General features: G+C 48.1%; 1 protein-coding gene across 4 annotated transcripts in view; it reads left to right on the forward strand.

Annotated features, from left to right (window-relative positions):
* Positions 1 to 25,332, forward strand: part of MYO18B (myosin XVIIIB) — a 315,850-nt gene that overhangs the window by 80,529 nt on the left and 209,989 nt on the right. For all 4 annotated transcript variants that reach the window (XM_055374078.1, XM_055374073.2, XM_055374079.2 and 1 more), the window contains exons 13-19: positions 1,470 to 1,643; positions 4,396 to 4,486; positions 6,763 to 6,955; positions 10,940 to 11,020; positions 13,334 to 13,481; positions 21,824 to 21,983; positions 24,195 to 24,378. In XM_055374078.1, the coding sequence (XP_055230053.1) occupies positions 1,470 to 1,643; positions 4,396 to 4,486; positions 6,763 to 6,955; positions 10,940 to 11,020; positions 13,334 to 13,481; positions 21,824 to 21,983; positions 24,195 to 24,378 (1,031 nt within the window). The remainder of the gene's footprint in view (positions 1 to 1,469; positions 1,644 to 4,395; positions 4,487 to 6,762; positions 6,956 to 10,939; positions 11,021 to 13,333; positions 13,482 to 21,823; positions 21,984 to 24,194; positions 24,379 to 25,332) is intronic.

The following is a 25,332-nucleotide window of genomic DNA, read 5'->3' on the forward strand; positions in this document are numbered from 1 at the left end:
ATGGTATGCACAGTCTTCACTGCTAATTTTAAATGGCCTTATAATGGTCCAAAGAGTGGCTCTCCATTGATTCTTTAATCCCGTCTGGTTCCTCTCCCCACCCCGTTACATTCCAGCCACACTGGTTTGCTTGGCATTCCTTTAACACACCATGCTCATTTCTGCCCCAGGGCCTTTGCACTGCCTCCTCCTTCAACCTCTGAAGCACTTCCCTAGTTCTTTATGTAGTAGCTCCTTCTCACCCTTCATAGCTCAGTTAATATATCACGTCTTCAGATAGAGCCCACTTTGACCACCATAGACACCAAACAACTTCGGTCTCTCTTGATCTCAGCACCCTGCTTTAGTTTCTGTTTGGCAGAGGGCAGAGGGAACTTTATAATTTTATGGCTGGAAATGATCTTATCTATTTGTTTACTTGTCTGTTATCACACTCCCTCAATGGACTATAAGCTCCATGAGGACAGGAGCCTTGTCTGTCTTGCTCATTGATTTTGGTGGCAGACACAGTGCCTGTCACATGAGGAGAGCTCAGTCAACATGTACACAGTAAGCAGATGGCTAGTTGGATCGTTGGATGTGTGATTGTGTAGCAGGACGAGCCACAGACAAAACTCCTCAGACACCGGATTAAAGAAGGAAGAGGTTTATTTGGCCGGGAGTGCCAGCAGACTTGCGTCTTAAGAGCCGAACTCCCTGAAAAAGAAATTCTTGGCCTTTTTAAAGGCTTATAACTTTAAGGGGTCCGCATGAAAAGGTCGTGATAAATCGAGCAAGCTGGGAAACGTAACTGGGGGCTACATGCATCAGCTAACAGAATAGAAAGTTTTGCAATGCTTTTTCATACAATGTTTGGAATTTACAGATAACACAAGTAGTTTAGGTCAGGGGTTGATGTTATTATTATTACTTTTTTAACTCCTAGGGCCGGGTGGTGGTGCCAAGGTTTTCTGGCTATTTATCTTACTTCTGTTTGTTTCCAACTTTTTGCTTTCTCTTTCCTACTGTCTTGTGAACTAGGCAAGGTTGGGGGTGGAGGGCAGCAGGAGTAGTAGTGGTCTCCTTCCTTAACTGGATGAGGAGTTGAAAGGATAGGTAGGCGGCTTGCAGGGGATAGTGCATGCCTGGATGGATAGGTAAATGGATACATGGGTGGGTGAATCAATCATAATTTTACCAACCATCCCACAATTTCACAGTTAGAGTGCTTCCCCGTGATATTTTTAATCGCTTTGAAAAAGTAAGCAATGCAAATGGCGAGGAAGTCGGATAAGCAAGTCTCTTGGGAAACCTGACTCCTCCAGGGCCATTGCCTAGGGGCCCAGGCCTGGGCAGTTGTCCAAGCTCCCGGCTGAGGAGGCTGGCCTGGAGATTGGGAGGGTGCTGAGATTCTCTGAGGTCCTCTCGGGCATTCATTCACCCCATGCCCAAGGCCTCACTGCCACGCCTCTGTTTTTTCCCCTTTGCAGTGGGTCGGAAGCAGTTCATGAGGTTTGAGTGGGCAAACTACGCAGCTGAGGCCCTGGGCTGTGAGTATGAGGAGCTGAACACGGCAACCTTCAAGCACCACCTTCGACAGATCATCCAGCAAATGACGTTTGGGCCAAGCCGATGGGGCCTCGAGGATGAGGAAACCAGCTCAGGTACATGGCTGCTGCCTCTTTGGGTGAGCTGGGCCCCGCTCTGGGCCAGCTCCTGGGGATACACCAGCATTCTTTAACTTTTTTATCAAAGATTTGTTAAGGGCCTACACTATGAAGGTGTGTGTTACATGCAGGGGAAGCCATCGTGGGTGGAAAGGGACTGGTCAATGCTAATGCTCAAATAACTATCTCTGTTCAGTGGCCGTGAAGGCTGCTGAAACCTGGCAGGGAGCCCCGCGCTGTGGGGAGGGGATGCCGTGGGCAGGGCCAATGGACCAATGCATTTCCATTGGATTTCATGTTTGTTGAGCACCTACTAAGTAGGGGAAAGACTAGTCTTTCTGTTTGAGGGATGGAAATAAAGCCCGAGTGGCTGGTGCGAGGTGGAGGGATGGGAGAAGATGAGGGTGGAGAGCAAGGTGTGGTCAGCTCACTAAGGGTTTATAAAGGAGGGTTTTTATTCTCAGACCCTTGGGAAGCCATGGAGTGGCTTAGGCAGGGGGATGGCATGATTTGGCTTTAAGAAGCTCAGCCTGGATGAAGGTTGGGGAGTGAGTGGGAGACGGGAGACCCACTGGGAACTTATAAAAATCACCAGGTGATAGGTGGTGGTCGGAAGTGCTAGTGGAGACGGGGCGAGGTGAACAGATTCAGGGGCTAGTTTACAAGCTGAGGTGATAGCATGGGCCCTAAGAGAAAGACAGAGACCAGCAGTGGCTGCTAGGATTTTGGCCCCAGCAGCTGGAAGAATGAGGATGCTTTGAACTGCCATGGGGGAAAAACAGGAGGACTTTGTACTGTACCTGCAAGGATATGATCTGCTGGGTCCCAAGTCTGCAGCCTCTGTGGATCTTTGGGAGTTCTCTAAGAGCAGCTGTCCTTGAGACAGCAGAGTTTGGGCTTAATTAGTAGGAGTGTTGTGAGCTGTGATTTTGGGGCCAATCTCTTGGAGCTCCTTTGTACCTTTGGAGCTGCTTCCACCTTCCAGGGACTTCGGCGTGAGGACTGATGTCACTTGGATCCCATTGGCCCTCTATGTCTCCTTTCAGGTCTGTGCTCTGGTGTGAACTGTGGTTTTCTTGAAGATTACCTCTCCTCTTCGACATGCACACACATTCCCAGAAGCATACACACACATGCTTATGCACACATGGTGTGCACACCATGTGTGCATCACACATGAACACACCACACATATGCACAGCACAACTTGTGTATGCACACATGTGCACAGATACACACCACGGAATCACACACATGAACACACACATGCACAGACACTGGCACACATATACTGCAAGCATGCACAGCACACACACACACAGATATGCGTGGCACATGTGTGTGTAAACATGTGCACAGATATATATAACACATGCACATACCATACAACTACACACACACACATAGACACAAGCACACATGTGCACACATATGCACAGGCACAAACACCACACACATACTTAAGGATGGGTGCATCACACACAGGCACAGACAGATGCAGTCACCACTTTGTGAGTCTGAGTTAACCTCTCAGGCTGAGGTCTCAAGAGTAGACACTAAGCAGGCAGGGGACCTTCGGGCTTAGGAGAGATGCTGGGAGGCTGTGGGTTGCCTAGCAACAGCCCAGGTTGGGGGTGGATTCAGAGGAGGGGTGGGAAATGCTTTCGGGGCTGCAGTGGGCTGCCTGGAATGTACAAGCAGAATTACTCCTCCAGGCACTAGTGCGCACTGATTTGGAAACTGTGTTTTCAATTTTTTAGATGGAACTAAAACTTAAGGGACGGAATTTGTGATCTGATCCCCTACACTCCTCACTCTGCTTTGTTCAATGCACCCTAATCAAGGCTGGTGATTTTAATGGGATGCACATACATGCGTGTGTGTGTGTATTCGAGCAAAATCAAGTCCACAACTGTAATTATAGTTTTTGAGCCTTTATATTCCTCCTAACGTTCTAGGTAGGCACTTTTCCAATCTCATTCAGTATTCTTCATACCTGACTTTAAGCATTCCTTTGTATGGGCAGACTACAAATTACCTAACCCATTTTCTATTGTTGGTCACTCAAGTCATTTCAAAAAGTGATTTTTGCCAATTTAATCAACAATTGGAAGAACCTGTGTCCCCAGAAAGCTTCATTTCTCTCAATATTTCATTAGAATAAAAGCCTAGGAGTGAAATTATTAGGTCCCAGTATACGAACATTTTATGGCTTCTAATACAAAATTGTCAAATTTCTCTCCAGAAAAAGGGAATCATAAACATTTACTGAGTGTCTGCTATGTGCCAGACACTGGCAATTTAAAGGTCAGCAAACCCAGGGACAGCACCTATCTTCAGGGCACACCCAGCCTCATGAAGGAGACACAGGTTAATAAAATAACTATACCAGAAAGATGATGCTATGGGAAGTGCTATTAGAAGCAACATAGAGCTGGGAATTGGCCTTAGTGGTGGTGATTGTGGTAGTCAAGAAAGGCTTTCCTGAGGAGGTGTCATTTGGGCTGAACCCTGAGTGATGAGCAGATCACTCTGGGTGAAGGTAGGGCAGGTTACATAGGACGCCGTAGGCCCTGAAAGGACACTTAGACTTTGTCCTAAGAACCTGGGGAAATAATTTCAGCAGTGGAGGGATGTGGCAAGAAAAGAAGGATTTTCTAAATTGAGTGGTCCCTACTGCTCTGCAGTGATGTCCTTGGCCCCAGGTAAGATCCCTAACCAAGAATGCTGATTCTGTCCTCTTTCCCAGGGCTCAAGATGACAGGAGTGGACTGTGTGGAGGGGATGGCCTCGGGCCTGTACCAGGAACTCTTTGCGGCTGTGGTCTCACTCATCAACAGGTAACGGGGCCTTTTCTTAGGCACACAGTTGGCCTCTTGCAGGTGCACAGATGAATTCACATACCGGGCAGTTGAACAAAGTGGCAGTTTTTGAGCTGGCGAGAGGGTTTCTAAGGTGGACAGTGCTGGGTTTAACTTCTACCTTGGCCACCCACTGGCTGTGAGGTCGGTAAATCAGTTCACTTCTCTGATCTCCCTTTCCTCGTCTGTACAATAGCTCTCTTCCCAAGGACTGTTGTGAGGATTAAAAGAAATAATGAATTTAAATAACTCTTCCTGGCCAAGCGTGGTGGCTCATGCCTGTAATCCCAGTACTTTGGGAGGCTGAAGTAGGAGGATCACCTGAGATCAGGAATTCAAGACCAGCCTGGCCAACATGACGAAAACCTGTCTCTACTAAAAATTACAAAAATTAGCTGGGCGTGGTGGTGGGTGCCTGTAATCCCAGCTACTCGGGAGGCTGAGGCAGGGAGAATTGCTTGAACCTGGGAAGCAGAGGTTTCAGTGAGCCGAGATCACACCACCACACTCCAGCCTGGGCGACAGAGCGAGACTCTCAAAACAAAACAAAATGAAACAAATTCTTCCTAACAGTGATTGTAAAAATACCAATAATAAAATCTAAGTACTTTTGAGTGTCTACTGAGGGCCAGGGATTGCACTAATTGTGTAACCTGCTTTGCATCATTGAATACTCACATGGGCCCATTGTACAGAGGAGGAGACTAAAGCTTGAAGGGGTAGAACCGAGATGCAAACACAGTGCCACATTCTCATGTCATACCTTCAGTTCCCCTGAATAGCCCAATACATTGCTCTCATCCATTTGTTTTTCAAAATTGTCTTGCTGGGGATGGGAGCAACATGGTAGAAATTTGGAGTGGGCTAGGGTGTGCCTCTGATGTGTGTCTGCGGGGCTGCAGGCACCAGGAGCCTCTGTTTTCCATTGTTATGCACAATGCACTGAGCCCATGCTTGGAAACCCTTTAAGCAGTTTTTTCAGCAGAGCTAATCCAGAGCCTAGGCAAAGGCTTGCCTTCCTCCTCTGTGAAAGCAGAAAGCATAATTAGGCTTCTGAAATCCTGTTAAAGGGATGAGGCTGGCACGTAGCAACAGAGCAGCCGGGTTTCTCCAAGTTGTCGTGGACACAGAATCAACTCCCTCTGATGCTGCTGAAGTAATTACCATCTGAGCCCACAGACATATTATCTAGAAACCAAGGGGATCATGCGTGCTTAGAGAGGGAGTACTGGGAATGGGAAATGAACTGCTGGCGGAGGAAACTGCCTTCACCAGTGAAGGGCAGCTGCTTCAAGGTTTGGGTTCTCAGAGGCCACATCTGTGAAATGCCGCATGGATGATCAAAGTACCTACTACAGCATTTATAAGCACCTAGTAGGTGTCTGTCTTGCCAAGAATAAACCGACTTCATCTTCATGCATGTCTGTGTGGTGGCTGCTCTTATTATCCCCATTTTATAGTTGGAAAACCTTGGCAAACAACAGAAGAACCAAGGTTCAACTAAGGGCCCTCCAAAGCTCCTAGCTGATCATACTCATGGTGATGAGAGCAGGTGGCATTTACTGAGCACTAACCACATGGCAAACTTTGCTTTCACAGCCATGGAAGCTTATCATACCCAACCCTCACAACAGGCCTCTGAGCTAGTCACCATCATTAACTGAGACGGTGGCTGAGATGGTGGAGGCTCAGAGAGGTTGGGCAACTCTCCCAAGACACACATCCCCTCTGTCACAGAGCAAGGATTGAAGCCCACATGTGACTGGCTCCAAAATCTCTTAAGTCCTGAATTTTGATGTGAATAATCCCTGTTGTGTCCACCCCTACAAATTCATCAGGAGAATACAAGGAGGTGATAGCTTGGAAGAATTTTGTAAACTGATGTATTAAATAAAATAGTTTTTTGATTTTAATAGGCCTCTGAAGAAAGAAAAGGAGGGCCTAGGCCTCATATGGTAGCCAACTTCTGGGTGACCTTAAGCTAGTCATTTTTTTTTTTTTTTTACTTTGGGCCAGTGGGAGGCAGTTTAATTCCTTTAGTCCTTATAGCTATCCCTGGGATAAGCCTACTCACCCCCATCCTCATTTAACAGTTGGGGAAACCCCTGCTCAGAGAGGTTAAGTAGCTTGCCTGAGGTCACACAGCCTGTAAGAGGTGAGCTTTGTTTTGAAACCAGTTCTGCTGGAGGCTTGGATCAGTGTGCTCCTAGATTCCACGCCATCTCAGACATTCCACCTCTCTCTTCTCTCCCTAGATCCTTTTCCTCCCACCATCTCTCCATGGCCTCCATCATGGTGGTGGACTCTCCAGGCTTCCAGAACCCCCGGCACCAGGGCAAGGACCGGGCGGCCACCTTTGAGGAGCTGTGCCACAACTACACCCATGAGCGCCTGCAGCTGCTGTTCTACCAGCGGACCTTTGTCTCCACGCTACAGCGATATCAAGAGGTATGCCTGGGCTGGAGCAGGGCTTTCACCAGAGCTCCGTGGATGGTGTGAGGTCAGATGGGAAGGGGTGGGATTCCCATTCCTCAGTAGCCTGCAGCCTCACCCTGTTTGGTTCACCAGAGAACAAAGCCCTTTCCCCAGGCCTGGCTCCCCAGACCTCTGTTGCTCCCTCCACAGCCCAGCCTCCCCCTGCCACCTTCTGAACCCCGCAGCCCAGAAGCACCAAGGAACTCGGGCTTCCCCAGTCCTTGCTTCCACAGCTGTCCTTTCTTTGGGATGACTGCTTCATCCTCTCCCACTTCACTTAAGCAGAAGGCTCCTCCAAGAGTCAGTCTGCATCTGCCCGGGGGGGAATGCCCTTCGAGTCCTGTGGGTGGGTGGCAGCAGTGGGCTCCACACCCCTCTGCAGCACAGCACGGTGAGTCTCACAAAGTTGAAGGTACATGCATCACAAAACCCAGCAATTCCTCTTCTAGGAGGCACCTGAGAGAAACTCTGTGTGTGAACCAGGAAGCATGTACAGGCATGATCCTGCCAGCCCTTCTTTTTTCATTTAAAAAAAAAAAAAAAAAAGGTTAAGTTGAAATATAAGGCCAGGCATGGTGGCTCATGCCTTAATCCCAGCACTTTGGGAGCCTGAGGCGGGCGGATCACCTGAGGTCAGGAGTTCACGACCAGCCTGACCAATGTGGCAAAACCTATCTCTATTAAAAATGCAAAAATTAGTCAGACTCAGTGGTGCACGCCCGTAATCCCAGCTACTCGAGAGGCTGAGGCAGGAGAATCGCTTGAACCCGGGAGGCGGAGGTCGTGGTGAGCTGAGATTGCGCCACTGCACTCCAGCCTGGGTGACAAAGAGAGACTCCATCTCAAAAAATAATAATAATAATATAAAATAAAATAAAATAAATAAAATTTACAAAGAAAAGTGCATAAACCAGAAGCATATAACTCAGTGAATTTACCCAAATGAACATACGTGTGTCTCTATCACCCACGTGAAAATGAGAGTATTTTCAGTTCCCCATATGACTCCCACCTTCTTCCCTGAAGGTGTGACCACTTTTATTCCAATAAGTACCACTGGCAGAATATTAGAAATGGCCATATTGTTCACCAGTTGAATAATATAGAATAATAGGTATTGAAGTTAGTCATTTTTTTGGTTGGTAATAAAAATAAAGCACCAACATAAATGAATCTCAAACAGATGACGCTGATGAAACCTGAGGTCTGATCCTAATTCTGTCGCTTATTGGCTGTGTGGCCTTAGGAAAGGCACTCACCCTCTCTGACCCTCAATTTTTTTTTACCATGGAAAACAGAGATAATAATACTTTTGTATCAGTTATGATTTGCCATAATAATGCTGCATAATAAACTACCCCCAAATGTAGTGGCTTAGAAAAAAATCTTTGGTTGTTGCTCACAAGTGTCTGGATGGCCTGGGCAGCTCTCTTGGTCCAGGATGGTTCTTGAGCTTGTGTTCAGATTCAGGTGTAGGTTGGGGTAGATGACTCTGATGATCTTGGCAGGGCTCGCTCATGCGTGGGATCAGCTGGCCGTGAACGGATCTAGGCAGGCCTTGTCTGGGGTAACCTTGTCCCTGTTCCACAAATGTCCCATCCTCCAGCAGGCTAGCTTGGGCTGTCCTCATAGTGCTGGGCAGGGTTCCAAGAGAGCAAGCAGAAGCGTGCAGGGGACCTTGAGGCCTGGACTTGAGGCCTGCACAGAATCACTTCCACTGTGTTCAGTGAGTCACAACAGGTCTAAGGCTGAGCATGGATTCAAGGGGTAGGAAAACAGGCTCCACTTCTTGATGGAGGCACTGCAGTGTCACTCTGCAGAGAGTATGGATACAGGGAAGTGCAGAGAACTTGGGTTGTTTTAGATCATTGTTACCAGACTCCCCAAAGGGGCCGTTTTGAACATTTAATGAACAAGAATAAAGAGTGTAACAGCTATTTTATTTTTCCCATAATATTTCACTTATTTCTGATTATCAATGTAATACATTTTTAATTAAAACACTGGAAAGTTCATATAAGTACAAAGAAACTAAAGATACAATCTCCTTTGGTGCTTCTATCCAGAGGCAACCGCTGTTACTATTCTGTTTCTTTTTCGTTTTTTGTTGTTGTTGTTGTAGTTTTTTTGTTGTTTTTTTTTTTTTTTTTTTTTTTACCATTTTCCCTTTATTATGTTGTCTGTGGATTTTGGATCTTCCTGTATATATGAGTTTGTTGTCTGTCATTTTCCTCACAGTATTACATTATTCACATAACCTCCCTCCACTTACAAATCTTAGTAAACCTGCTTGCAGTGGTTAGATCTGATTGTATTCCCTCTCCTATAGACATCAGGGTAGTTTCTAAGTTGGAGGCTTTATAAACAATACTGCAATGAACATCTTTGTCCACAGAATTTCCTGGACATTTCTGGTGACTTTTTAAAATTTTTTGTTTTTTAGTTGGAGGTTCGCTCTTGTCGCCCAGGCTGGAGTGCAATGGAGTGATCTCAGCTCACTGCAACCTCTGCCTCCCGGGTTCAAGCGATTCTCTTGCCTCAGCCTCCCAAGTAGCTGGGATTACAGGCACCTGCCACCACGTCTGGCTAATTTTTGTATTTTTAGTAGAGATGGGGTTTCACCATATTGGCCAGGCTAGTCTCTAATTCCTGACCTCAGGTGATCCGCCTGCCTCGGCCTCCCAAAGTGCTTGGACTACAGGCATGAGCCACAGCATCTGGCTTCTGGTGACATGTTTGTGGCAACTATTATTCCCCATAGTTTACATTTGTTACTTCCAGCACCGAACACTCAGCCTAGCACTCATTAGGTTCTCAGTAAATATTTTAAAAGTTTGGACTGAGTTATCAGTTTCTGATAAAGCTCTCAGCATGACGGCTGACACGCTGCATGATGAGCAGAATGTCATTGGAGTGTTGATTTACAATCTTTCTTCCCACACAAAGGCTAAAAGGTGATGAATAAACAAACAACCCCATTAGCAACTGGAAAAATTAATTAAACAGACATTTCTCCAGAGATTTACAAATGCACACAAAAAGAAGCTCACCATCACAAATCGTAGGAGAAATGCAAATCCAAACCACATTGAGACACCACCTCCCACACACTACAGTGGCTACTATAAAAAAAAAATCAGAAAATAACAAGTGTTGGGGTGATGTGGAGAAACTTGAACCCTTGTGCAGTATTGGTGGGAATGTAAAATAGTGCAGCCACTGTGGAAAACAGAATGGTGGACCTCAAAACCTAAAAAAATAGAATTCCCATGTGATTCAGCAATTCCATGTCGGGGTATATACTGAAAAGAATTGAAATCAGGGACTCAAACGGGTATTTGTGCACCAGATTGCAGCATTATTCACAATAGCTGAAAGGCAGAAGCAACTCATATGTAGATTGCAATTGACAGGCGATGGACATGGAAAATGAGATACGCACATTACGAGATACGCACTTACTAGGAAGTATTATTCAGCCTTCAAAAGGAAGGACATTCTGATAAAATGGTACATGCTGGATGAACCCTGAGGACATTATGCTAAGTTACATAAGTCAGACACAAAAGGACAAATACTGTATGATTTCACTTACATAAGCTACTTAGAAAAGTTGAGATCAGAGGCACAGAAAGTAGGATGCTGGGGGAGAAGGAAATAGGGAGTTAAGTCTCATGGGTACAGAGATTCCGTTTCGAAAGATGAAGAAAGTTCTGGAGATGGTTGGTGGTGATGGGTGCACAACAACATGAATGTACCTCATACCACTGAACTGTATACTTAAAATGACTAAAATGGTAAATTTTCTGCTACGTATCTTTTGCCAAAATTTAAAAAACGATTTTTTTAAAGGGCCAAGAGGTGATGGAAGTCCTCTCCGCTTTTTCCTTCTTCAGAAGTTTTCTTCCCCCTTCAGCTCACTAAAAGTGATAACTTTTACATCCTGTTATTTTCCAGGAAGGTGTTCCTGTGCAGTTTGACCTCCCGGACCCCTCCCCGGGGACCACCGTGGCTGTTGTGGATCAAAATCCCTCTCAGGTAACACAGGGCCCAGCCAGTCCAGGCTCTCAGATGCCAGTTGGCCATATTGAAATGCTGGTGGATTTGAGTCTTCAGTCTACTAGTTGTCAATGCCGTGTGCACCTAGAGTCACCCCGGGATCATTGGCAACGTGGATGCCCGGGACCCAACCCCAGATTCTGTGTAAATTGTTCTGAGGGTGTGGCCTGAACAGTGGAAATTTAAGCATCATCAGGTTGAGAACTGCTGCAGTCCTTTATGTCTGAGTCTGTGTCTTAGAATAGACTCGTGCCTGGGAGCCTGAGGCCTGAGCCAAAGTGAGTTCAGGGCTCATGGCCAGAGGCCACCAGCCACTCTGGCCTGGAAAGGTCAGATGTTTGAATGAAGGTGCTGTGCCCAGCAGAGACTGGGGACCTTGGGCACTGGAGAACAGGGGACCATGTTGGGTTCAGGGCCCTGAACTCATCTGGTGGCAGACAGGTGTTAGTTAGAGGGAAACTGAGTCTTTACCTCACTCTCTCCACCCCTAGAACTCACTTTGCTACCCCAGATCTGCACCTCTGCTCGACTCAGAACTGCCCTTGACAATTTCACTTGATTTTTTTGTCTTCCTCTTTACATTTTATTACAAAAGTGCTTGGGCCATGAAACCTGCCATGCTTGGGTCCAGTCTTGGTGACCTTGGGCATGTTACTTCACCTCTCTGAGCCTCAGTTTCCTCATTTCCAGAATGGGGATGCTACTTTCTCTGGGTTGCTGTGAATATCAATGAGATATTGCACATAAGGCACCTGGCGTGATGCTTGGCACACAGGAGGTGCCCTGCCGTTGCCATCTCTCCTGCCATCTGACACTGCAGGCTGCCCCAGCCCTTTTCTTCCTTCCTTGTCTCCTGCTGACCAGAGATGGCTTGCAAGCTTCCTCTTGGCACACAGTGGGCTGTGCCCATCATTGCAAAGCCCTCTCCTGTGTAAGCCCAGCTGGCTGTTCTCAGTGTGTTCTTCTGGTTGGCATCTGTCTAGTTCATTTCTTTCCACACTGTGCTTCCTCACCTGTGCCTCTCCTGGGAAAGGGTGGGCCTGAAGGGCTGATTTAGCAGTGTTGGCTGGGAAGGGCGGGGTAGTCTCCAGGGCCTGTGGCTGCAAATAGCTACCTTCTAATTCTTCTTCTTTTTTTTTTTTTTTTTTTTTTTTTTTTTTTGAGACAGAGTCTCACTCTGTCACCCAGGCTGGAGTGCAGTGGCACGATCTTGGCTCATTGCAACTTCTGCCTCCCAGATTCAAGCGATTCTCGTGCCTCAGCCTCCTGAGTAGCTGGGATTACAGGCATGCACCACCACGCCCACCCTTAACAACTATTTTCTGAGGACCTTCTGAGCGTGGGCTGGCTATCAGTTTCAGCCCCAATAAAGAAGGCCAAGGTGAAGGATGCCTGGGATCCAGTTCCAGCTCTGCATCTTTGACTGTCCATCTGGGAGACCCTGGATGTGCCCCTTCCCCTCTCCAGGCCTCTGAGGGGTGTGGATTCCTCAGGGTGACCAACTGTCCTGGTTTGCATAGGACTTTCCCACCTTTAGCACTGAAAGTTTCATGTCCCGGGCACAGTAGGTCAGTTGGTTACTGGGCATATTGCATTTCCTCTATAACAACTTGGTGGCCTTTTTTTGGTTGTGCCAACTCCTTGTGGACCCTCAGAGAGGCCCTTTAAACTCCCCAGGCCTCTCCCAGTTTCCCATATGCAAAATTACAGGGTTGACTGGATGGTCTCTGAAGCTTGTGGCTAGATTTCAAATTCTACGTCAGTGCTATTGACTCGTGTTCACCTTCTTCTCTGAAATGTTCTTTGAGTGCTTTTTTTCTCCTCCCCAAGATTTTAGTTTAAAAAATACAAGGACTTCTTAGAGGAAACGATACAGACAGAATTAATCCTTTCTCGTTTGTGTACAAATAGACCAGCTGCCTGTATGTATCTAGAAATGTGTAATTTCCAGAGGGTTCCCCTTGTTAAATCCCCACCATGGCCCTCCAACGAAGGTATTTTCAGTCTCCATTACACAGGAGGAAACAAGGCTCAGAGAAGTGTAGTAAGTTGCCCAAGGCCACACAGGAGGTGAGCACAGAGGCAGGATTCAGACAGTTTGCAAATGAGAGGTTGCTATAGCTTCAACACTGAGAGTCTGGGGTGATTGGGAGCATGGATTTGGGTAGGCATGTTCTGAGTCCTGACACTTGGGACTTGGATGCTCCCATTCCCCATTGGTGGGAAGAGAAGCCCAAGACAGGCTTCTGATGGGTATCAGGGCCCTTCAGTGAATCTTGGGTCTCCCACCAGGTCCGCTTACCAGCTGGAGGAGGTGCCCAGGATGCCAGAGGCCTTTTCTGGGTCTTGGATGAGGAAGTCCGTGTAGAGGGCTCCAGTGACAGTGTGGTGCTCGAGCGTCTGTGTGCTGCTTTCGAGAAGAAAGGAGCTGGGACTGAAGGTAAGGAAGCAAGGGGCTGGGGATGGGGCCTGAGTCCAGCCTGGGTGTTGGAATCTGTTCTTCTCAGCTGCAGGGAAAGCCCTGACAAGGCCTGCACAGAGGCTCCAACGTGCAGAGGTGAATGTGCATGAGCCTGTGTGTGCTTTCATTCATTCAAGTATTCAGCGAACTCATTGAGCAGCCACTATGTGCTGGGTACTGTTCCATGTGTTAGTTAACCAGCCTGGCGTGGGCCAGTCCTCATGGGGAAGGGACAAGCTCACAGCCAAGCACATGCGTGCACAATGAGCCTGCAACTGCACTCTAATGGGGCGCATCAGGGTGTTTCTCATTTTTCTGGTAGCCAGTGGGAGATGAGTGCAGATGAATCTAACAGAGAGCCAGGAACACGATGCAGGACAAGTTTGGAGATGGCTTCTGGGCTCAGACTGCAGAGGCCGTTGCTGATCATGCAAAGGTCTTAACCCTAGAGCAACGAGAAGCCATGAAGGGTTCTAGGCAGTGGGAGGCATGATGAGCTTCATATTCTGGAAAGTTGCCTGAGGTTGTAGTGTGAAGATATGGTAGGAAGGCAGGTGGCCAGGGTGAGAGAGGAGCTGGCCTGCCCCAGGAGGGCAGCTAACGGATGCTGAGCTTAATAACTCAGTGATGGGACAATCTGTGCAGTAAATCACCATGGCACATATTTACCTATATGACAGGAGGTAGAAACCTCTGGAGGTGTTTAGCAGGTAAAGTCCATAGTGCTCGTTGGGAGTTGGGTTGGTGGAAGGGGGAGCAAGAGGGGAGATGAAGACGTGAAACCAGAACAAAGTGATCATGAGATTTGGTATCCATGGGCTCCAAGTTGAAGTCCAGTTATTTCTGCTTTCCCCTGCATGATGTGGGGCAAACCTCTCGTAGTCTTAGTTGATGTGCTTTTAAAATGGGGAAAGAAGTCACCCCTGGCCCCTTTTTCTCTAGAATTTCTGCTACGATAATTGGGTAATATTATGTGCATGCAGAGCTTTGTCACCAGGGTCAAGGTGTTGCAGGTTTATTGATGAGGATGAGGATGTTGATGGTGATGGAGAACATGATTCCGGGGTTGGGGAGTGTTGCATGTATTCCACTCAGAGCAGCATACTCAGCTTTATGGATATCTCCTGGTAGGATTCTGTCCCACACTTGGAGATACATATTCTTATTCAAAAACTGAGTTCCAGAAATCCTTGTGCAAGGTCACCTAGAGGAGAAGGGTCAAAAGACAGATTCAAAACATAGTTTGTCTGGATCTGAGACTCAGATCCCTACACCACTAGGCACTTAAGAAGGCAAATGTACTGGCTGGGCGCAGTGGCTCACGCCTGTAATCACAGCGCTTTGGGAGGCCGAGGTGGGTGGATCACTCGAGGTCAGGAGTTTGAGACCAGCATGGCCAACATGGTGAAACCCCATCTCTACTAAAAATACAAAAAATTAGCTGGGTGTGATGGTGCATGCCTGTAGTCCCAGCTACTCGGGAGGCTGAGGCAGGAGAATCTCTTGAACCTAGGAGGTGGAGTTTGCAATGAGCCAAGATCGCACCAGGGCACTCCAGCCTGGACAACAAGAGTGAAATTCCGTCTCAAAATAATAATAATAATAATAAGGCAAATGCACTTAGTGATCTTATCAGTCCCAACCCTCTTTGAGGCCAGGATATGTGCTCGCATTCATTCATTCCTTGGTCCCTTCAGAAAATGTGGATGGAGCACCTAATACGTGGCAGCCACTGTCCTAGCCCAGGAGATGCATCTTCCAGCAGAGAAGAGACAGTAAGGCAGGTGCGTCTGAAAGGAGAAGACTGAGGACTGTGACTCTGGTTGAGGTCACTGAGAGAATGAGGCTTGGTAGAGAAGATGTCCAAGGACTAGGTTCTGGGACATTCCTATGTCAAGGTGTCAGGGACAAGGCAAAAAACCAGCACAGGAGACCGAGGTGTGGCCAGGGAGGCAGGAGGGAAAGCCAGGAGAATGTGACTCCCTGGAAGCCACAGGAGGGATTGACCTTATCAAATGCGGCTGAAAGGTCAAGTGAGGTGTGTGCTGGGGAATGACCATTGGATTTGGCCTCGTTGAAGTCATTGGAGACATAGACAGATGCATCTTGATGGAATGTTTCGGGTGATTGTCCAACTGGAACAGTTTATAAGAAATTGGGAGAAGAGCCAACCATCCAGTGAGTGAGCGCTGGCAGAAGCTTCCAGCTTATGGTGACCAGCAGAGACCTCTGTCCGAGACATTCATGGTGGATTCCTGTGCCCACATCAGGACAGGATTGTCTAACCAGTGAAGCAGCAACAGCATCTGATGCCTCCTGCAGCTCTCTCTGGAGCAAGCTCACAGTGCAAATTCCTAAATTATTCCCAGAGAGCTCGGCTCTGCCAGTGACTGGCGCAGAGCTGACTTCTCTGCCCATCATGGAGGCACAGTGCCTGGTGTTCTGGGGGCCCATGAAAATGTTGTTTTTCATTTTTTTAAATTTTAAGGTCAGGGGTACATGTGCAGGATGTGGAGGTTTGTTATATAGGTAAATGTGTGCCATGGTGATTTCCTGCACAGATTGTCCCATCACTCAGGTATTAAGCCCAGCATCCATTAGCTATTCTTCAAGATGCTCTCCCTCCTCACCCTACCATGTGCCCAGTGTGTGTTGTTCTCTCCCAGAAAATGTTTTAATTTCTGGAAAGAAAAAGAACTTTTAGGCCAAGTGCAATTCTTTAATATATGCCTATATATTAAATTATACACATACACAAATATATATATAAATATATGTAAATATAAATATATATATATATACATACATACAGAGAGAGAGACGGAGTTTCACTCTTGTGGCCCAGGCTAGAGGGCAGTGGCGCGATCTCAGCTCACTGCAACCTCCGCCTCCCGGGTTCAAGCAATTCTCCTGCCTCAGCTTCCCAAGTAGCTGGGATTACAGGCGCCTGCCACCATGCCTGGCTAATTTTTTGTATTTTTAATAGAGATGGGGTGTCACCTTGTTGGCCAGGCTGGTCTGGAACTCCTGACCTCAAGTGATCCACCCGCCTCGGCCTCCCAAAGTGCTAGGATTACACACACACAGTCATGCACCACGTAGCAGTGTTTCAGGCAACGGACTGTGTATACAAATGGTGATTCCATAAGATGATAATACCGTGTTTTTACTGCACCTTTTCTATGTTTAGATACACGAGTACTTACCATTGTGTTATGGTGGCTTACAGTATTCAGTGCGTTCACACGCTGTACAGGTTTGTAGTTTGGAGCCATGGGCTGTACCATACAGCCTATGTGTGTGGTAGGCTCTACCATCTAGGTTGGGGTTAGCATGCCCTATGGTATTCCCACAAGGACCGAATCACCTAATGATGCAGTTCTTAGAACATATCTCCATTGTATAACTGTATGTGTGTGTGTATGTGTGTATGCCTGTGTGTAAATATATGTGTGTGTGTGTGAACATGTTTGTATATATATGTATATCTGTGTCTATGTGTATGTGTATATCTGTGGGTGCCTGTGTGTGTGCATGTGTGTGTGTGTGTCTAGTTGTTTGTATATGTGAGGGTATGTATGTAGTGCATGTGCCTGTGTGTGTATATGTGTGTGTGCACTTGTGTATGTATGAGTGTATACATGTGTGTGCATGTGTGTATATGTATGTATATATGTATTAGTGTGTATACGTGTGTGCGTGTGTGTATATATGTATGAGTGTGTATATGTGTATGAGTGTGTATATATGTGTGTATATGTGTGTATATATGTATGAGTGTGTTTATATACGTGTGTGCATGTGTGTATATGTGTGTATATATGTATGAGTGTGTTTGTATATATGTGTGTGCATGTGTGTATATGTGTGTGTATATATATATTTTCATGGAGGAAGGTGCCCATGAAAGCAAACGTGCCTAGGGCCCAGGAAGTTGTGCCGCGGCCCTGGCCGTGCTCACCCTGCAGGAGTCCTGGCATTTGCTTAATCCTGGCAATGATGGATTCCCCTCCACACAGGCTGGGGTGTGAGATGTGTCTGCCCTTTGCTAGCTGGGGAAGGAGAATGAATGAGTGGCAGAAACTGCTAGTTGTGGAGCCCTTGGTTGGAGCCAGGCCTGTGGGCTTTACTGCACCCCAGCTACAGGGAGGTGACTGAGTCCTTGCTGAGGTCCAGTGGCTTCCCAGGGCCCTATAGGCGCCGAGCACAGGGCTAGCGCTGAACCTGGGTGGCCTTACTGCAAAGGCCAGTCAGACTTGTGACTTTCCAGGCTGTCAAAGGGACCCCTGTCTCTATGTATGATACGGGCTCAAGAGTGGAGATTTTGGGGAGCAGGGGAGGCATCTCACTCAGATCCAAAAGAAGCCAGGAGAAAGAGCTGGGGAAGCCCAGGCTTTGGGCCCCAGAGCCCTGAGCTGGCTTCTGCTCACCGCTCAACTGCACTGTTGGTGACTCCTGGAAAGTCCTCTCCCGGTTCTGTAGGATGGCAGTCCTGGTGAAACCCGTGGGCTGTGGTGAGGATGGAGGCGCTGTTTGCATGGAGCATTTCCACCTCCCCCTCCTTCAGCTCTCTGCTCAGAGGTCACCCTTTAGATACCTTCCCTGCCCTGTCTGAAGCTGTCCCCCTGGCAGCCTCGCTACCCCATCACAACTCCCCGTTTCTTCCTTCAGGGCCCTTGCCAGCTCTGTGAAGTTGTGGTTTTTTCTCTACTTGCTTGCCTGCTTGTTGCCATTCTCCCCACGACCATGGGCGCTCCCCGAGGACAGTTGCTCCTGTTCACTGTCTCCCCATGGCCCTGATCATAACAAGGCCATATGTGCGTGTTCCCCTTCTCTCTCCTGTCTCCATCACACAGCTCTCTTTGCCGCTCTTCAAACATAGCATGCACATTCCCACCTCTGGGCCCTGGCTTCAGCTGTTCCTTCTGCCTGGAGGGCCCTTCCGCCACATTCCAGCCCAGTGCTGCTCATGGACTTTCCCCGACCTCTTTGTAAAAAGCGGTGACCCCTCCCTGCCTGCGATCCTGGCTCCCTCCCTGGTTTTTCTCTTCCCCACTGCATCGGTCACCAGGGCATGTCCCACACTTGCTTATCAGTCATTTCCCCTTGGGGAAGGCCAGCTGCATGGTGACGGGGTGAGGCTGGTCACCTCTGTGGTGACGACACCTGGCACAGCTGGCGGGATGACGTGCACAGTGAATACTTTTTACAAAACTGATGAATATGTGAAAACTCAGTGATCTAGAATCAAGGAAATGTATTATCAAAGGGAATGTTTTCTGGATCCTGCCTTGTAGGCAAAAGAGACGGAAAGTAGGGTTGGAAGCAGAAGGCATATGGTAGGGTGAGGCTGGAGTGGGCAGAAGGGGATTTGGCTAGATTTGTGGCCCCTCCCCTTTTATCCTCAAGGTCTATGGTGTCAGTCCCAGATATCCCTAGCAGTGTGCTATAAAGCCCTCAGTACCCAAGGGAGAGACTCTGTCCATATCCTTTGCCTTAAACCCCCTGAGAAGACACATTTAACCAAAATGACATTTTGGTTAAAAAGAAAAAATAGTTCTCTTCCTCTATTGCTTTCTGGTTGGCTCTGAGTTAATGAGAACATTCAATCATCCAGAACACTTGGGGCATTCCGGTTAACCCAGGGCTCGCTGTTTATGACCTCGTTTCCTTACCTCGGGTACATTTGCTGAGTGTTCCCACAAGGGCCAGCAGGGACTGGGATCAACTCTCATGGAGCCCAGGCACAGTGGACAGTCAGGTGACAGGCCCTCATCCACCTCCGAGTGTGACCTGCAGAGGCTGAGGGGGCCCTGTCTGGGGGTTCAGGCTGCTGGGGGAGGTGACGGAGTCTGAAGCTGTGAGAGAGATATGCTGGATAAGGCTCCATCTTCCAGAAGTATCCATGGGGCTCCTGAAAGCCAAAGACTTCATGGGAAATGCTTTCATGGACAAAATTGTGGAATAAAAGTCAACTTCAGGATAAAGGAGTGAATGAGGGGAACAAGCAGACCTGGAAGCTGGGTACTGTTTTCCAGGACATTGCCTGAGAAATGTGGCATTTCCGTGTGCTGGACACCACCCTGGACAGAGGCAGGCTTTTGGACCAGCAGACCTGTGGCCTCATCCTGCTGCGCCCCATTAGCCAAATTGCCTCATGTCTCTGAACTTCAGTGTCATCTTCTAGAAACTAGCCCAGAGATGCTAACATTACCAGCCAGAGTGAAATCACTCATGCTAGCATGTCCAGCAGAGAGTGCTAGGAGCTGGGGCTTAGCAAACATCAACATCCTTTCTTCTTTCTTCCCCGTCCCCTACTCGGTCATGATCCTCATTCAGAGCTCAGCCCTGTACTGGCTGCTGAGCCTAACAATGAGTCAACCAGTCCCTGCTCTCCAGTTGCTTCCAGTACAGTGGAAGGCGGCAGCCAGGTAAACAGATACCTGTAGCATTGTAAATGCAGCATGGACATCTGCGCCAAAGCCTGGTGTGTGCTTTGTCACCTTACTCCCTGTGGGTGCTTTACTCTTCCATTGGAAGGGGACTTTCTTGAGGGCAGGGACTGCACAGCTCTGAAAGCCTCACAGGCCACTCTTGAAACAGGGAAACTTCACTTTGCTAGAAGGGTTCTGTGCTGGTAACTTCCGTTATCCTGGACAGGGGCAATCTGGGAAGTGAGCACACAGTACCTCTAAGCAGCCACACAAGTGGCAGATGCCACGCCCTTTACTCCTACAAAGGCTCACGAAAGCCGCAGACTCTCACACTGCTGTATTTTGCAAAGAGTTCCAAGAAATGCAGGTCCTTTGTTTCCTAGCTTACTGGAGTTTAGAGGCAGCAAATTAGGATTTGAGGGGAAGACTCAGGACCCTAGTGCATGCGAGTACGTTGGCAATAGCAGGATGGGAAAGCAAAGTAAGATCGTTCCGAATAGACCCAGGAGTCATGATAATCTGACCACTCTTAATAGGAATCCATCTGGGGGCCAGGTGCGGTGGCTCACGCCTGTAATCCCAGCACTTTGAGAGGCCAAGGCAGGCAGATCACTTGAGGTCAGGAGTTCGAGACCAGCCTGGCCAACATGGTGAAACCCCATCTCTACTAAAAATACATAATTAGCCGGGCATGTTGGCTCATGCCTGTAATCCCAGCTACTCAGGAGGCTGAGGCAGGAGAATCACTTGAACCTGGGAGGTGGAGGTTGCAGTGAGCTGAGATCGCTCCATTGCACTCCAGCCTGGGTAACAAGAGTGAAACTCCGTCTCAAAAAAAAAAAAGAAAAAAATTCATCTGGGGCCATTCAGTATGGAGACAGCTATCCCAAACCTGTGACTGCAACCTGTGAGCATCACAATAGTTAGAGTAATATTATAAATGAACAGCAATCCATTAATTAATTAATCCATGCATTCATTTTGCAAGCACTTCTGGACTCTGCATGTGCCAAGCATGATGCTGGGCACTGGGGATGTGAACATAAACAACACTTTGTGATTCGGGAACATCAGCAAAGGTTTAAGTGCAGTCAAGGGCAGTGACAACCATTACTGCTGACTGACCATTATGTGCCCGGACACTATACTAAAATATTTTACACACATTATCTCCTTTAAGCCATAAGCCACTCTGGGAGGTATGCCTTATTTAATCCACATTTTACAGACGAGGAAACTGATGCTCAGAGACTTACGGGGCTTGGCACCTTTCACACAGTAATAAATGGTAAAGAACCTAGGATTTCTCTAGCCCCCAAGATCAGGCCCATTTTTTTCTCCCACCCTGTCTCTTGGAACCGATGTGCCTGTATCTCCCAAAAGTATTCCCTGTATTTATTTGGTTGATGGTATTCAAAATGATTTTACGTGGCATACAACTAAATATTTTAAAAATATTGCATCATAATTTCCATGCATATCAGAAAATAAACATATCTTGCACATCAAATCTGCAATATGATGCTTCTTTTAAAATGAATGTACTGTACTTGTGAAAATGTAAGTCGATTTAAAGAAAACATCAAGTAAATCACAGTCCAGGTGATATGTGGTTATATATATAGAAAAACTCGAGGAGATTGAGTGTACGGATGATGTTTGGGAAAAACAGGTATCCTAGATTTAAGAAAGCAAGAAAGAATAAAATCCACTTTGGAAATAATGTACACAGATTCACTACAGCAGGAGAAATGTGGGTGCTTTGGACCATGAGCTTTAGCTATCTGGAAACACGTTAAGATGGATAGTGTGCGTTTAAGGGATGCCAGCTGATTGCAGAGTGTCCTCGCCAGGCTCCAGCACTCATGCCACCATGTCTGTTTCCAGGGTCCTCTGCCCTGCGGACCTGTGAGCAGCCCCTCCAGTGTGAGATTTTCCACCAGTTGGGATGGGACCCTGTGCGGTACGACCTCACGGGCTGGCTCCACAGAGCCAAGCCCAACCTCTCAGCCCTGGATGCACCCCAGGTCCTGCAACAGTCAAAAAGGTGAGTTGGGTCAGGGCTGGGGACGGGGATGGAGCATTGGAGGCGCTGTGTTTTCCTTCCCACCTAAACTACGCAGTCACGACAACACAGTGTGGGAGGGCCAGCCCAGGAATCCCATCCCTCCATAATGGAACAAAGAACCGTAACTTGAATTGGAGCAGTGCAGTGTCTCCCTGGGGCCAGAGTGAATCCAGCCGAGGAGAAAAGCTGGACTTCTGGGGAGGTGGAACAAAAGCTAAAAGGCTGTGACTTCTTATTTTGGCACTTTGCCTTTCATTAAGTATCTGAGAGATGATGTGACTGGAACAACTTTTATGGACATTCAAGAACTAGGGGGTCGTAAAACTGAAATGATACGTTTTGTAGCATTAAAAAAAGCTCACCATGTTCCCTGGCTGCTCAGCCCAGAGTGCTGGCATGAGGCCGGCAGCATTCTCTGCTTTTAGTTCAGAGAGTTATTGGAAAATGCTGTGTGTGTGTGTGTGTGTGTGTGTGCATGCACACTCCCAAGTTCAATGCCGGAATTCCTCAGGGGTAGAGCTTAGAGACAAGAAGAGAAACTGAGACCACCAGGGAGGTGCTGGTGTCTCAGATGGGCACCAGGATGAGAAAGAACCACTTACTCACTACTCCCTATGTGCCTTGGATCAGCATAAACGCTTTATGAGTATCTTCTGAATCCTTATCACAACACAAGATCCTTAGTCCCATTTTACACATGAGAAAAATTGAGGCCCCGAGCAGTGAAGTGGCTTGCCTTTGCTGACACAGCAAAACAGTGGCACAGCCAGGACCCAACTTGAGTCTAAGAGATGCTTGGAGAATTCCCAGGACATTATGTCAGAGCTGATTGGAAACCCACATCCAGGAGTGGGGCTCGTGAACATCCAGCTCTGGAGAGAGATTCAGGCCAGGGATGGGGCAACACGAGTTGCGAGCACACAGAGGACTGAATGATGACCCAGGTGGCACGGGTTGAGTCTCAGCCCTGCCCTTTGTCACCTGAGTGACTGTGGGCAGTCGCTCTCCCTCCTCTCAGTTGTTTCTGCTTTCTGTACCATAAATAAGAGCTGGACGATGCTACAAGACTCAGCGGCTATAGCCCAGCTTTGGAGACAGGAAGATGTTCAGATTCTGTTTTTCCCTCTTTTAAGCTACATGACCTGGATCTCAGTTTCATAATCTGAGAAATGGGAATGAGGTTCCAAAGCTCCCATGTCTGATCTAAGAAGGCTTTGGTGATGTAAAGTAGCAGATGACCTATTAGAGAACCTGGTTCATAGTTGGCTCATGGAAGAGGGTAGGCCACTCTGCTTTACTGGAACAGACACTTAAAAAGCTGGCACCCTTGGCCGGGCGCGGTGGCTCACTTCTGTAATCCTGGCACTTTGGGAGGCCAAGGTGGGCAGATCACAAGGTCAAGAGATTGAGATCATCCTGGCCAACATGGTGAAACCCTGTCTCTACTAAAAACACAAATATTAGCTGGGCCTGGTGGTTTGTGCCTATAGTCCCAGCTGCTCGGGAGGCTGAAGCAGGAGAATCGCTTGAATCCGGGAGGCGGAGGTTGCAGTGAGCCGAGATTGCACTCCAGCCTGGTAACAGAGCAAGACTCCGTCTCAAAAAAACCAACAACAACAACAACAACAAAAAAAACGAACAGCTAGCATCCTGGCCACTAACCTCAGAATCTGTCCATGACAGGGATGCTGAGAGAAGGCACTATCTGCTCAGGTATCAGGCTGGGTATTTATTTGACGTTATCTTGCAGCTCCAGAAACTATGTGCCCAGCCTGAGTCATTCCTTCTTGCATGAAACACATGGCACGTGCCTACTGTGTGCTAGGCCTGGTCTAGGAATAGCAGAGAGGACTTTGACCTCTAAGAGAGTACAGGTGTCGTAGCATTGCTGTAGGTATGTAAGTGACAAGAATATCCATAGGACAGATGCTCTAAGCCTAGGCAGGGAGGGAGCATTTGAAGGTAGAAGACGGGCATCGGGAAGGAGCTGGCATTTGCCATGAAGCAAAGCCTCACCTGGCAGGAGGGGCTGTGAATGAAGGGGGGCAGCTAGGACACATGACTGTAGAGGAGGCTTTAGGAAGCCGAGGAGCAGGAAGCAAGAAGGCTTGTTCCCTTTGCCACCACCCAGGCCAAGGCTTTCCCAAGAACCTCCTAAAGCTCCTCTCTCTTTTCCCTCCTCCCCACCAGAGAGGAGCTGCGGAGTCTATTCCAGGCCCGGGCCAAGCTGCCTCCTGTGTGCCGGGCTGTGGCAGGCCTGGAGGGCACCTCCCAGCAGGCCCTGCAGAGGAGCCGCATGGTGAGGAGGACCTTTGCCAGCAGCCTTGCCGCGGTGAGGAGGAAAGCCCCGTGCTCCCAGATCAAGCTGCAGATGGTGAGTGAGCACCCTGTCTCATGGTGTCCTGGCTTTCACTGCCTCCATCCTCATCTCCTCTGGGCTGAGTCATGTGCCTACATCATCTCTAACCTCCCCAGCAAGGCCAGAGGGGCGAGTGTCACCCCACGCTCCACAGAGGAGGAAATGGGGGCTCCCAGCAGCAATGAAACCTGGCCCTGGTCACACCCCCAGGAAGTGACTGATCCAAGTCTGAGGCCTAAGCCTATGCTGCTTGGTGTTGAGTTGAGAGGCCTGGGGGAGTTCCCACAAGCTGTGAATGCCCTCTTGACTCCAGTGACACATATGAGAGCCAGACTAGCCCTGTCTGCCTTGCTCACCACTAGGTTCCCCTGGGGCAAGGCGGCAGGACCCAGCTGGATGTAAATGTGGTACCTAGACGTGGAATGTGAATCCGTGAATAAATGAGAACATGATATTGGTCAATGGCCAGGCTGAGCAGAAATGAGAATGGGCTGAGACAAGGGAAGGACACCTTTAAATAAACCTTATAGTGGCCGGGCGCAGAGGCTCACACCTGTAATTCCAGCACTTTGGGAGGCCAAGGCGGGCAGATCACGAGGTCACGAGTTCGAGACCAGCCTGGCCAACATGGTGAAACCCTGTCTTTACTAAAAGTACAAAAATTGGCTGGGCGTGGTGACGCATGTCTGTAGTCCCGCTACTTGGGAGGCTGAGGCAGGAGAATCGCTTGAACCTGGGAGGAGGAGGTTGCAGCGAGCTGAGATCGTGCCACTGCACTCCAACCTGGCAACAGAGTGAGACTCTGTCTCAAAAAAAGAAAAAATAAATAAATAAATAAATAAAAATAAAAAAAAATGAACCTCCTAGTGCGTTATAGTGGAAATGCCCTTAGTCCGAGTCCTGAGTTCTAGTCCCAGCTGTTCTGCCACTGGTCTGTGTGACCTGGGGCCACTCACTTGCTCTCTCCAT

Source organism: Gorilla gorilla, chromosome 23 (genome assembly GCF_029281585.2).
Source record: "Gorilla gorilla gorilla isolate KB3781 chromosome 23, NHGRI_mGorGor1-v2.1_pri, whole genome shotgun sequence".
Classification (NCBI taxonomy): Eukaryota; Metazoa; Chordata; class Mammalia; order Primates; family Hominidae; genus Gorilla; species Gorilla gorilla.